Source organism: Aptenodytes patagonicus, chromosome 2 (assembly GCF_965638725.1).
Source record: "Aptenodytes patagonicus chromosome 2, bAptPat1.pri.cur, whole genome shotgun sequence".
NCBI classification, from domain to species: domain Eukaryota; kingdom Metazoa; phylum Chordata; class Aves; order Sphenisciformes; family Spheniscidae; genus Aptenodytes; species Aptenodytes patagonicus.
This window is the reverse complement of record NC_134950.1, coordinates 143181313-143195127: the sequence shown is the minus strand read 5'-3', so window position 1 is coordinate 143195127 and position 13815 is coordinate 143181313. Positions and strand designations below refer to the sequence as shown.

Below are 13815 nucleotides of genomic sequence, written 5' to 3'. Positions count from 1 at the left end.
CCCAAGAGATTTACTAGATTCTGAGGACCTGAGAGTGGCCTCATTAGATATGGTCTGTAGAAGATACGGTCTGCTCTACTCAAGATAGATACTTTTTCCCTCTGAGAATGCCTACAAAATTTCCAACCTACATCATAAGAGGATAATACTTTTAATACCTAATAAGTTTTGCTGTATTTTTCCACCTCACTGCACTGTCTCCAGAGATCCTCTCTATATTCTGATTTCATTACTGTGATGTCTGAGATTTTCCTGAATAACAATTGTGAGATTGTACAAATGGAATGAAGACAATTACTAATGCGTTCCACTGATGATTTAACATATCAATAGACATATGAAAAGTAGACATACGAGTCTACTTTTCATAGAATCATAGAATAGTTTGGGTTGGAAGGGACCTTTAAAGGTCCCTTTCCCACTTCCATGAAATGTTTCCATAAAATTGACTGAAGCATTTTTCTAATGAATACAAAGATTCAGAGAGGCACTGCTTTTATTAACAATGTAGAGAGGTAAGTGCCCAAACCAAGCAAAGTCAAAATGGGATTATCTCAGTTTCTGTTCTGGCTATGATGGTCCAGTTTGCAACATAAATTTCAGCTCTAGAATCCTCCAAGTCATTGAAGTGTATAATTTTTTTAGCTTCTTGGAGAGCCTATCTTGAGATTTCTTTTGATCAAGCATTAGCCCTTGCAAGTTATAATTAGCTTAAAAGTAAACTTCCTTGTAGTAAATTTTTTGAAAGCTAATGATTGCCACATCTATTTGTGTTTGTAGTAAACAATTTCACTTTCTTTATACTTAACCTCTTATTCAACCCTCAACTTTCTTTTTCCTTCCAGAAGCTTTATTTCTGGTCTTTGACATTTTTATTTTTATATTTAGATTACATTTTCTGATTTTTTTTTTTTTAATTCCAACAAGCCAGTCTGCAAGCATTTACATAAATGATGAATTTACTTCTAGGCATTGCATTAGGAGCTCTCATGACAAAAAGACAGGACAGGCTCTTCTTTCCATTCTTTCACATACACTGTCAGCAAGTGACAATCTATTTTCAGACTACTTCTATTCTATAAAAATCTTACCTTGTCTCCCTTGTAGCCAGGAGCTCCCTATTCGAAAATTTAAAAAAAAAAGGGAAAAAAATCATAAAAGAGAAAGCAAAGGTGTAACATACTGCTAATTTAAGTAGGAAAAAAAAAACAATAAAGAATTACGTTTCAGAAGTTTAACTATTCACAACAATAAAATATCTCTCTGGAATCAATTAACACATAATTCTCTGCAAATTTAGATGTGTATTTTTTCCTCATAACATTAGCTGTAAATACACCACTCAGTTTGCCAGCCTCTTAGCAGATATATGCTATCATTTAAATGGGACTTTTAAACTGAATTGATCTTATGGATGGAGTAGTGTTAATCTTTCTACTGTGAATCAACAAGAATTCAAGCTGAGAAATATCAGATGTCAGAAGCCACTGGAGAACCATCTAGATGTTTTTAGTGATGACATTTTCAATTCTATCTTTGGAATAAGTCTAATGCAAGTCAATACAAAATCACATAGCTTCAAAAGTTCCTTTTGTCAGCAGCATCCCATCTCTATACTTAAGGACATGGTTAGACTCTTTCTCTCAGTATAGATGCTTCACTAAACCAGAACTTAGTTTAGGTGCTCTAAATAACTGAATAAAGTAGATGTGTGAAAAATGGAAAATGCACTTTCAGTTCAGTGGAACTAAACTGTGAATCAGGATCTGGAAGATAATCTGAAAAGACCAAATATGAGTTAGCACTGTAGTAGTCACATACCTCTTCACCTTTTTCTCCATGATCTCCTTTCTGAGCATCGCCCTATTGGAAGCAAAGGAATACAACTGAAATATGTATTGCTCTTTTATTTATCACTATTACACTAAAACCAAGAACACTGTTTAAGGACCAGAAGTTGCTTCTCCTATTTACGATCCACACTTCTTCCTCCCACAATCAAGGACACACAATTCCTGAACATTAACATAGAAAACTCAACTACTGTTATTAGATGACTGAAATCTTAGTCATCAGAGCGAGCCGCTCTGCTCAAGAGATCTGTGTACTGTTGGAAAGCCCTGTGGAGCTTAGAGAGCCTTCAGCTAGATTCAGAGACCTCTGCTGTCAGAGAAAAACTGGAATGATAGGCAGTGTTAACTTGGTAGCAGTTTAGTTTCAAATTTTTCTCTCTCACTTCTAAAGCAGCTAACTATAAACCTCTCATAGAAAAAGTCAATCTTTTAAATCATATTTTAACATACTTTTCCTTTGCTATATTCACTTCTATGGTTTGAATAAAACTAGATAGAAATTTGCTTTATTTTCTAAAATTCACTTTACCTTGTTTCCTTTTGGTCCTGGCTCACCTTTTTCCCCTCTGTTACCAGCACTGCCCTGAAACAAAGCAGGAAAATGTTATTACCATTGTGAGGATAAAATTCTCCAGTTTCTCTAAGACTATATTTTGGGGGCAGGCCAAAATCATTCCGGAATAAGCTTAGGCAGAAACCCACACTGATTCAGGTATGGCACATGCGACACTACCTTCACTTAGCTAAAAAAATCTGGTATTATAAGGTATCTGTGATTTTTTTAATCAATATTCAACGATAAATACATTTTCTACAGAGCATTTGAAAATCTAACCAGGAAGGTGTCACAGAAAACATGCACAGTTCCTCCTTCCCATTTTACAGCGTTACCCACCACTATCTTATCTTCTCTGCTTAAAAAAACCCTGTGCACGGAACAGCTTAGTGTCAATATTCAGCAGCCCCAAAATAAAAAATTACTACACCATTATTCCTGTTTGGAGGATCACGAAGGTGGGGACCAGAAATCTTGGTGTATATGTGTATATATAAAAAATGCATATATAATAGGTTACATCTAATAATTTTGGACAAAGTAACTTAAAATTCTTGGATCTTACATTTTAAATTGGAAACAGAGGTTTTAGTTCCACATGCACATTATCCAGAGCCAAGGGACTGGATGATAGGCCCTGCTGTCATAACCTGCTACACATATGGTTGACCAGTTGCTTAGTGTCTAGGGAGAAAGGCAAAAACCTCTGTATGTACCTTGGTTGTCTCTGGGGGAGCTATTAAAGCTACAAAAGGGATCAGAGAGGTCACACGCTGTCTGAATTCCCACTTCTCTCTTCTTTACCAGAGCCAAGAAACAGTTACGTGTTGAAGTGTCACAAGAGCAAAGAGAGTGTTGGAGGCAGAGTTTTAGATCTTTCTTCATATATGCCATCACCCTCAGTCTTTTGAACCTTTATCCCTTACACAGATAGAAGCTGCTGGTGGAAGTAAACCTTTGTCTAATGGACCTTTCCTTCCCCATTGCGAGATTCGAGAATAACTTTTTGATTTGGGCTTCAAAATCATGTACCTATTTATCCACAGTGTTTTATTACCCAATAATATATTTCCAAGATGGTATGTGATTATGGATAGATTTTTTTCTGAGCTCCTGTAACAGTGGCCTTTCACAGTGATATGCTATGATACATCACTTCTTTTTGCAGTACATGCACAGCTAACGTCTTGCTTTTTACAGACACAGTAACCAATTAAAATACTGTGCAACACTGATCTCAATGATTACAATTCAAATTCTGGAGGCTTTTCAAATGAATGCATACTTACAGAATCACCTTTGTCTCCTTTTACTCCCTTTTCACACCCACAGTTCTTCCGCATACACTACAAGGTTAACAGAAACATTAAGGAGAACATTTTTCAAAGCCATTATTTCAAATTTTTAAAGCATAAACTCTGTTTTTGCCTAGCCACAGACTAGAGAACATAAAAGTGGAATAACAGGAAATAAATGATCTTCTAATATATATATTTCTTATATAATCAACATTATATAAGATAATATACAATTTGGCTTATAAGATAATATATATTGGGCTTATACTTCTGTATAGCCCAATCAAAATCAGTTGCTTGATTTATTTATAACAAAACCAAACAAATCTGTTACTACTGTAACTACAAACATTTAAGGTAGCATATACATAGTATATAGTACCGTGAAATGTTACATAATTTTTGGAGCATTTTGACATTGCTATAGTTTTCTAATGAGATCACTAATGAATTTGCATGTGCTGTACTAGTCCTATTCCACTCTGGTAGGAAGAGTTCTTTATGTCTTACTGTTGATACTACTCACTAATGGACAGAAGTTGTAGATTTCTCAGAAGGGATGGAAGAAATGGATGAAAGTTAAAATAAAAGCAATCATGGTCGGAAACTTTACTCAGGGAAGGAAGGCTGATTAATCCTGGAGTATTGTGGCATTATAGAAGCAGCAGACATCAGGAGATCTAGTATGAATAAGAGTAATCAAAACACACAAAACTCAAAAACCCTACCTGCTTCTGAAGCAAGGCTTCCTGAAAAGAAAAGAAAAATATTACTTTCATATAGATTTAATTTAACAGAGTACTAATTTAACCCTTTTTCCTCTCTAGTTTACAGAATTTCCAAGGTGAATGGTAAAGAATGTGAATACCTTCATCCTTCATCCTTTCCTCAAAGTGGTAAGAACCAGTCTGTGGAACTATTTGTATGAAAAAGGGTTCTCCGGTAGGAAGAGGGGATTACTTCATGTGACCCATAATGATCAGAAAACAAATGAGATGTAATGGGACAGCTAAATAGACAATATTAAAAAACAATGCTAACAAGGGGAATATAAAAAGACTTCCTAATGAAAGGCCTTACTATGGAAGACTCTACTAACATAATATATAGGGGAAGGACTCAGTGATTTTATCAGCCTTACGCATGAGAACAAGTTACTTTCTAAAGTATTATCATACGCTCAGAGACACACTCTGTGTGCTGGGAAATACCCTGTCCCTCCATCAGTGATCAGTGCAGCTGAGCTATTATTGTCCAAGCACACAACTCCTTGGAGAGCGGCTGGGAGGAGGAAGCTCCCTCTGTCCTGACTCTGGATGTAGCAGAGACACGCACCACAAAAACCTCTGCACTGCCTTCAGGACTTACTTATCAAAGCTAAATGAAATCTGACATGGATAGACGCGTGACAAGATTAACATCAGCATTACTTACCAGTTCCAATGCTACATCAACTATCAGGTTCTGATCATCCAGGCATAAGATGTGTTTAGAGGCTGAATCACCAGATATCATACGCAATTTTTCTTCTTGGACTTTTTTCTTAGAAAGGCCAATGGTAAAAAAATGTATTCCAAGACTCCTAGCTGTTGTGGCTATACCCTGGATGTTAGGGCTGTTTGGATGATCCACACCATCAGTCATCAAAAAAGCCACTTTCGCACTTCTCTTACGACCTTCAGTTTTAAACAGCTGAGTGGCATTGGAAATTGCATAATAGGAGTAGGTGCCATGGCCAATAAAGCCCAGAGACTCGACTTTCTCTTTAAAATTCTGCACGTTTTTCCAGGCTGTAAAGGGATGATAAATGCTGACTGTGCTGCTGAACTGCATACTTGCTAGTTTGACATTATACTTCTGAGACTTAACTGGCTTCATCTGGAAAATACTGTCAGTTAAGTTTTGAACAAAATTCTTCTGTAAATCAAACAACTGGTTTTTGGCACTTTCTGAACTGTCCAAGATAAAGACTATATCAACGAGACACGTATCACCTGTAATGGAACAAGAAAGTTAAATCTATGAATGATGGGCACACCTGCACAACAGCTTTCAGATAATTCTCTGCAACAATCCCAATCCTGAAATCATTTCCCCAAGGATTCCTCTGTCTTCCCAGTAAAAATTCTAAGGATAAATTTCACTGTAAATGCCAAGAAATGCTACTGAAGTCAAGTAACTAAATTTAAGTTACTTTAATTCATACCAGTATTATTAAATACAGTCTACAGACAAAAACTTTCAAATTCGGGTCTTGATGGGATTGTTTTAGCATTTTAGTTGACTCTCTATACAAAATTTTCCACATGCAATTTCAAACTAAAACTTAGACTCCTTATCATTTATCTTAAGAGAGATACGCGTGTCAATGAAAATCATAGATCAAACTGGAGTCCATGACCAAGTAAATGTCACCACAGTATTTTCCAGGCCTCATAATCAAAATAAATCACACTTTATAAATGCATACATAAGTTGTCAATCACTAGCTAATGATCCTGAAATATGCGGAGACATACAACATGGTCAATCAGAAATTTTAAGAAAATGGTTTTACCTTCATCTTTTTGCACGAGAGAATAAGACTTCTTCCCTTTCTTTCTGTTTTGCCCATATACTATCTGGTTTGTTGTCACAGCCAGAAGTAAAAAGCAAAAGAAAAAATGTTTTTTCCACATAGTGACTTTGATCCCAAATTAGACAACTCCTTCCTGTTAAAAGTAAAAAACCACCTGTGAATACTTCATTAATAGGTGCAAATAAATAAATACAGATACTTTACATATAGAATACACATTTGTGGGAAGCACAATTCTAGAGACAACATATAAAAAATGATTATAAAAAGACACTGGGTAGCTGATTTAAGCATAGCAGCCAGTACAAGCCCAACTGTAGCTCATATGTATATTAGAACCTGTTTTATTAAAGAAGAAATATGGGTAGAACAAACACAGTGCTTCCTTTTCTTTCTTAAAAAAAGCCAGTGCTTTTACCCTCTAACAAAGAAGGGTAAAAGAAATTGTTACTAATGTGTATTGCTATTAACATACTTTGCTATTAAACTAATTATATTAAATTAGCAGGAATATTATAGAGAACACAGAATACAGTTTGTTTCTAGAAATCCCTAATTGTTAGGAATAAACAAAGATCTGGGTGTTTTGGGATGCAGATATATTACCTAGGTCTGGAGCAGCAGTATGAACAACTTATTCTTCTAAGAAACAAGGGCTTAGTAATGAAATTCAATACATGAATGTATTATTAATGTTACATGGCTGTAACAGAATGTGTGCAGTATTTTCCATAAAGACAATATTCTATTACAATGACTGTATACACTAATAAAACGAACATTACAACATTTAAGTCAGTGATTCAACATATCTCTAGGGAAAACTGAACCCCATTAAAACTGATTTACAAAAAATGCCTGCAATTTACAATAATTCATTTTACATATTATTAATAACAAAGACAATATATTTAAATTTAAACATTCTTCCTAAATCGTCAAGTCCATCAAGCAGTTATATACACAGACAGCACACTAAGCGCAGTCCTCTAAAAACAGAAAGGAAATAACTAAGTCTCTTACCTTTGAAGGCATTCAAAAAGCAAATTGTGGATTGAATAAGCTGTCAGTGTAGAAAATATGTCCAGTAGGTCATACTGGAAAATATGTTTTGTTTACAAAAATAAAGCAATCTGTAAATAAATAGCCTATCCACTTGTAAATGGCTCTACCTTGCATCTAGATCCTTTATGGTCCATTATTGCTGTTTAGTTGGCCAAAGTTTAAATGAAGATAGTCAGGCACTTAGCCAGGGCTGAGTGGGAGACCAAGCCATTTTATTAAAGGGATAGTGTCAGTCTGGGAGCACGAGTGTTTTCCCATTTTAAGTAACTGACCTTTTACATTAAAAAACTCACTTCTAGACAAACTGCATCTTTACCCACCACTTTGCCAGCCACACCTCTTCAGCTTGTCCATGTTAATGTTGCAGCACTGGCTAGATCAGAGATGTGAGATTAGTACATTATCATTTGTAGGCTAGAACTGAATTCTGACCCGATGGTTTGTGAGTCTGCCAGGATCATGAACATGTCTCAAAGGTGGTAATTGCATTAGCAATTACAATAATAAAAGGCAACTTAAAAAAAAAAAAGTCTTTCTGAGCTGTTTTCCTCAGAAATTCTTTCTGCTCTTTAAATCCTCTGAGGGGTCAGACACAGACAGGGTATCTAAAAGGGGACTGTCATTTAGGTAGCTCTCAGCATGCTGCATGCAAATTATATTTGCTCTATCTAATGGCAGGCTTCAGAGTAAAATTGTATTGTCACAGTGTTAAGTAAAAAATCGGGGTGAGAGAAAGTATGCCAATGGTAAGTCTCAAGGAATCGTGACATACCTTGAGGGAGTTTTGTGCAGACACCCAGCAGAAGGTTCAGCGCCCAGCCTCTGGACAGGCAATGCCTACCAGGCAAGACATCCCTCGGTGCCTTGGTGGCAGGACAGAATGGAGAGCTCCTTCGCATGGTGCTGCAGAAGGAAGGACTCGGGCTTCATCACTGGGATGAATCAGGTCCCTGCACTGCTATGTGATTAAGCATTGAAATGTTTCAGTTATAGATTAAAAAATTTATGAATAATTTGGGCATTTCAAAAACACAACATAAAAAGATGGTTTTGACTGAAGCAGGTTTTTTGGCAGAGATCCAATCTTTCATCGAAAACATAGGATTGAAAATGTATAAATAGTTCTTTATTAACGATCCAACTGTACTGAATAGCTTTAAAAAAAATCTGCCTAAATGCCATGGAAGTTGCACCCTTTAACTTTTCTCAAGACAGATTTTCTAGACTTGAGATCACCTTGGTAGCTTATGTCTGGGACACTACTTTTAAACATATACACCAAAAACAGGTTCAGTAGCTAATTCTGTAGGACAGTAATGTTGTCTATTCATTGCTTTTTTGTGTTTATAAACCCAAAGACTGTGTGCGCTATTTTTGTTCCAGCACCTGATGGAAGTTTTTCGGTGAAATGAGTACCTCTCATTACCCACAAGACACTTTCAGCATGGTAAGTAGTGCCAAAGCTTAGGAACTGTTGTCTTCCCCAAAAAATATGAAAGTTGATGCTTTGCATTCTCTGTAAGTAATTTCTGCTTTTTTAGTTTTGTAGGAAGAGTGCATCTGAAAGATGAAAAGGAAAAGGCAGAGAATACAGAATTTCTAAACTTTGATTTTGATATTGCAGATTTAATCAGGTTATTTAGTAGAAATAGAGTGAATACCATGCTTATCAATTGCCATTGATATGTCCTTCTTGAAGGCATTCAACTTTCCAAAAAATGCTAAAGCACATCTGTTTATTCCGCGTCAAGCACAGCTTACAGCATGCCCTTTCGAAAGCTGTTAGAGCACAACATGGTAGAGTGCAAATACTTGCTCCCAGAGAATTCCCGGACTCCTGATCAAGAAATTTCATTAACAAGGCTGATGATTTGCTACGATCCAGATTTTATTATGGGGAAAATAGAGAAACAGAAAGAAAAAAAGAGTAACTATAAATCAAAAGATTAACATTAATGTGGTTTCATATGCTAAATTAAAAATGCAAAAGGGAAAATATTAAAGCCATTTAGTGATTCCCTAAGCCTAAGGCAACAAGAAGGGCTTCTATAAGTACACAAGTAGCAAACACCGGCCTTCTGTGATTATAAATCCACTGAACTATGCCTGCAGAAGTCTATCTACTATACCCATATAAAACCAAATCTGTTCAAATTAATGGGGGATATTTTCCCTACGGCAGACTAAACAAGGTGGGGAAAACTTTTTTCCCCTCCTGCAGAATCCTGAGACCCTCTTTCCTAACCTAAGTGAATTTCATGCAGTCAGCCTTTGAGTTCTTTGGCTACTTTCTACTGGATTTAAAACAGAGATACTAAGTTTGTGCACCTTTAATAAGAAACAGGAGCTGTGTAGTGAATGCAGCGCTTGGTGGCATCTACCACCACCACCCCCTGACACACACGCACATGGCAAAGAGAGGTCAGCCCTTATGTGAGTTTCCTCCACCGGCTGCTCAATCCAGATGAACTCATGAGCTTGGCAATCAGAGCCCAAGGTTGCAAACCAGACATGTCATTTGCTAACTCTTACCAAAACAGAGGGAAAAGACATGGGTGGCTGGTAGGCGTGGTGAGAGCAGTGAGGACAGGGAACGGGAATAAAGACAAGAAACTTAAGTAAAGTGGGAAGGGAGCAGAAGTACTGCAAAAGAGGACTCCAAGCACTGGAGAAGTACCTGAGTGCATTGCAAGAAATGGAAATACTAGGAAATCTGAGGTTACTGTTGTACGGCTGGGAGTGTGGGGATGTAGGACCCAAAGAAAGCCAGTGTTAGTTTCATTGTTTATCAAACAACTTCCTGTACTGGAAGGCACATTTCATAAATCTAGATACAAATGTTAGATGCTTCTTGAAGGAAGTGTGCTGGTTTTGGCTGGGATAGAGTTAAATTTCTTCCTAGTAGCTAGTATGGGGCTATGTTTTGGATTTGTGCTGAAAACGGTGTTGATAATACAGGGATGCTTTCGTTACTGCTGAGCATGGCTTACACAGAGTCAAGGCCTTCTCTGCTTCTCACCCCACCCCATCAGCGAGTAGGCTGGGGGTGCACAAGAAGTTGGGAGGGGACACGGCTGGGACAGCTGACCCCAACTGACCAAAGGGATATTCCATACCATATGACGTCATGCTCAGCATATAAAGCTGGGGGAAGAAGAAGGAAGGGGGGGACGTTCGGAGTGACGGCATTTGTCTTCCCAAGTAACCGTTACGCGTGATGGAGCCCTGCTTTCCTGGAGATGGCTGAACACCTGCCTGCCGATGGGAAGGAGTGAATGCATTCCTTGCTTTGCTTTGCTTGTGTGCGTGGCTTTTGCTTTACCTGTTAAACTGTCTTTATCTCAACCCACGAGTTTTCTCATTTTTACTCTTCTGATTCTCTCCTCCATCCCACCAGGGGCAAGTGAGCGAGCGGCTGCGTGGGGCTTAGTTGCCGGCTGGGGTTAAGCCACGACAGGAAGTTAAAACAGTTATAAGCAGGGAGGGAAAGAAGCAATCCACTGAGGAGAGTAACATTCTAAAATTCATATTACCTTCAAATTCTGCAGTATGAAAAACTACAAGGAAAAAGAATTAATTACTTAAACTTCACTAATCAAATCCTCATTTTTTATTTTTGGTACAGTTACAGACCCTAATAGCAATGTAACTGAATATCTTATAGCATAGGATTTCTTCTAAATCAGACAGTTACTGCAAAGTTTGATCTCCTTGGCCACAAACACTGAAGCAAGTGGTGTTTCACAAACCATTGCCATTTTAAAATGGTGTAGATAATCACACTTTCCTGTCTCTTTGCAGTTCCCTTGTAGAAAACTGTACAGAAACCATGCCTGCTTTGCTTTTCACTTGGTGTTTAAATAACAGCAATGGAATACGCTAACTAGGAGCTTTTAAGTAAGCAGAGTACATTGAGCTTTTAAGTAGCAGAGTACACTTCCTGCTGATTTCATTAAAATTTTGGTGCAGGGGAAAGAACAGGGGGAAAAAGAATAGGGCATCACTGACCAGTGAGCATTAAAAAGTCTCTGCCTTCATTCAGGTTAGTAGAAGCACCCTTCATCTAGCCTGGGAGAAAGGCCTCCCCTATTGCTAGACCAAACACTTTCTTAAGTACCAACTTTCTGCTTCTCCAAGGGTAGATCCCTTTTTAAAAAGACATTCAGAGAAAATCACACCTTTGCAAACACCCATAATCTGTTCATGTGTGCTGTGAGCCACGAATATGACAGCATATGTAACTTTAACTTATTTAAGGGGTGAGACAACACATACTAAGTAACTCGGTGAGGTCTTAGCTCTTAGCAAAGATGGAGATAACGCTAATCTGGTTGCATGGGAGAGCTGTTCATCTGTCATATGGTTGTACATAGTACCATTCGTACACAGAATTGTCAGCCTGTGCAATGCTCTGTTAACAAGAAATGTACTGGAGGAACATGCTGCTAACAGAAAAAAATCGTATGTGCCACCACCGCTCACACTCCCCAGTGCAACCAAGGAAGGATTAGCTGTCCCAGCAGCTGCAGGCTGCTCCTGAAAGGCCTCCTTCCTACACACCTCTACATCATCTCCTGTCAGATGATGGATGAGCATGTGTCACTTCCATTGACGTTAATTGTCTTCATTAAATAAATGTTGCCTTCGTTATACAAACTGAGACTAAAGAGTTTCAAGGGAATACAATCTTTTGCACTAAATATCTGTTAATGCCATATATAAATGATACTTACTGGCAGCATCCAGCATCTGTTGGATCAGACACAACAGTGATGATTAAGCATTTCATTAGCAACAAATTAGTCACAGGGATCACTCATACTGTTTACATACTTATTCTTACCCTTATGCATGCTTAGGTCAAGACTTGTAAACAGCCTATCCATCCAGAAACAGACTGTCAGCTATAGGAGAATGCTTTTTCCAGCAGTCCTCAAGGTTTATCTGCACTATGTGCCAAAACAGAATTAAGTGAATGGATTTCCAGCTGTGTTCAAACATTTCTCACTTTTTTTGGACCTGCAAACATGACTCTCATCTGGCAGAGATCAGAAAATGTTAACATTTATGATTTTTAGACGTAACAATTTGACTGGTCAAACAGACATATAACCTGGTAGTTCTCACAAACATCCAGTATTCAGATAGCAATGGGGTCAACTTTGGTTGTATTTCTCTGGATAGAAAATCTGTAGATCTGTTACATGTTGTGTATAATTGGTCTCTGGAAACAGCCTAAGCTCTTTTTCACTACTTACTGTGCTTTAGAAGTACAATAAGGATCTTGACAGTTCTGTTACAGGATTATAGATTTACAATTCAGAGTTTTATTTTTTCACTAGTCTTGCCAGTATATAGTTTCATAGCTTTATATTCACTTAGAAATCAAATTTGATGGAAGTAATGCCTCCAGATTTACAGCATTGTTTTTAACACAACTAATACTTCTTGGTAAGTACAGCAGTGTTTCAATGGCTGCTCTGAACCACACACTCTGAACCTAGATGCTGAGTACATCTAGGTCTCAGGACTATTGAATCTGTCTAAATGCACTCATTACATGACCATACTAAAGCTCTGGTCTGCAATACAAAGTTTTATCTGCAAAACTCATCTTATGTTGCTATTGAATTTCGAGTTAAAAAGCCTTTAGTTCCTGCATTCATGCTAGGTCACCTCTTCTATTGGAAAAAATCATGTATCACCTTGCTTTCCTGGTACAATACCTATCCTCCTTGAATACTTCCTGCTGTTCTCATTACTGCAACTCAAAAATGGTAAAGAACAAATAAAAAGAAACAGAGAAAGCTGACAAAGATAAGAGATAGCTTCTGTATGAAGACAGACAAAGTAAATTATGTAGCTTGGAAAGCCACAACCGAATGCGAATGTGATACAGATCTATAAAAGTATGAAAGAAGGTGACTATTCTATAGTACATGAATGTAATATGTCAAAGGACTTACACTGTGGATCAGTTTGGTCGACGATATTAACTAAAATTGACTGCTCTAAATTTACTTTTTTTTTTTCCCCAGTGTGCTCTTCACTCAGTAAGAATGACAATAGTTACTATAAAGACTGGTAGATTTTTTCCTGGCTAGGAGACATAGCTAATGGATGCAATTTGAAGTATTTCAAACAGTTTTTAAAAACCACTTTTCCTAATACTAGATATATCTTAATTCAGTGCCATTGTTATTCATACACCAGGTAACTAAAGCCACGATTATATGCCTTTTTAAAATCAGATTGCAATAAATGTATCAAAAGGATCATTTAGTTGCTGAATTCAATTTATGTAAGCTATAAAGATATTTATGCTATCTAAATCCTGCCCTCTGGTGTATCTACATGATAATGCATAGTGATAGTATTTCATACTGGGTGACTCACTCAATATTTAATCAGGACACAGCTAGTAAATGAGGCTACTGTCTGGGCAAAACATTTGTCCCCTTGTAA

The 13815-nt window shown here is 37.3% G+C and overlaps 1 protein-coding gene across 5 annotated transcripts in view; it reads right to left on the bottom strand.

Moving 5' to 3' along the window:
* The window catches only part of COL28A1 (collagen type XXVIII alpha 1 chain), a 70892-nt gene extending 62015 nt beyond the window's left edge, over positions 1 to 8877 (bottom strand). Inside the window, exons 1-10 of one of the 5 annotated variants that reach the window (XM_076331454.1) lie at positions 8767 to 8877; positions 8123 to 8253; positions 7309 to 7348; positions 6265 to 6418; positions 5142 to 5701; positions 4436 to 4456; positions 3699 to 3755; positions 2383 to 2436; positions 1822 to 1863; positions 1092 to 1118 (exon numbers count right to left, since the gene is read on the bottom strand). In XM_076331454.1, the coding sequence (XP_076187569.1) occupies positions 1092 to 1118; positions 1822 to 1863; positions 2383 to 2436; positions 3699 to 3755; positions 4436 to 4456; positions 5142 to 5701; positions 6265 to 6385 (882 nt within the window). In that variant the 5' untranslated portion in view covers positions 6386 to 6418; positions 7309 to 7348; positions 8123 to 8253; positions 8767 to 8877. Of the gene's footprint in view, positions 1 to 1091; positions 1119 to 1821; positions 1864 to 2382; positions 2437 to 3698; positions 3756 to 4435; positions 4457 to 5141; positions 5702 to 6264; positions 6419 to 7308; positions 7497 to 8122; positions 8303 to 8736 lie in introns of those variants that run through there. The other 4 variants (XM_076331455.1, XM_076331458.1, XM_076331457.1 and 1 more) reach the window with 4 other exon arrangements.
* Between the last annotated feature and the right edge of the window lie 4938 nt (positions 8878 to 13815).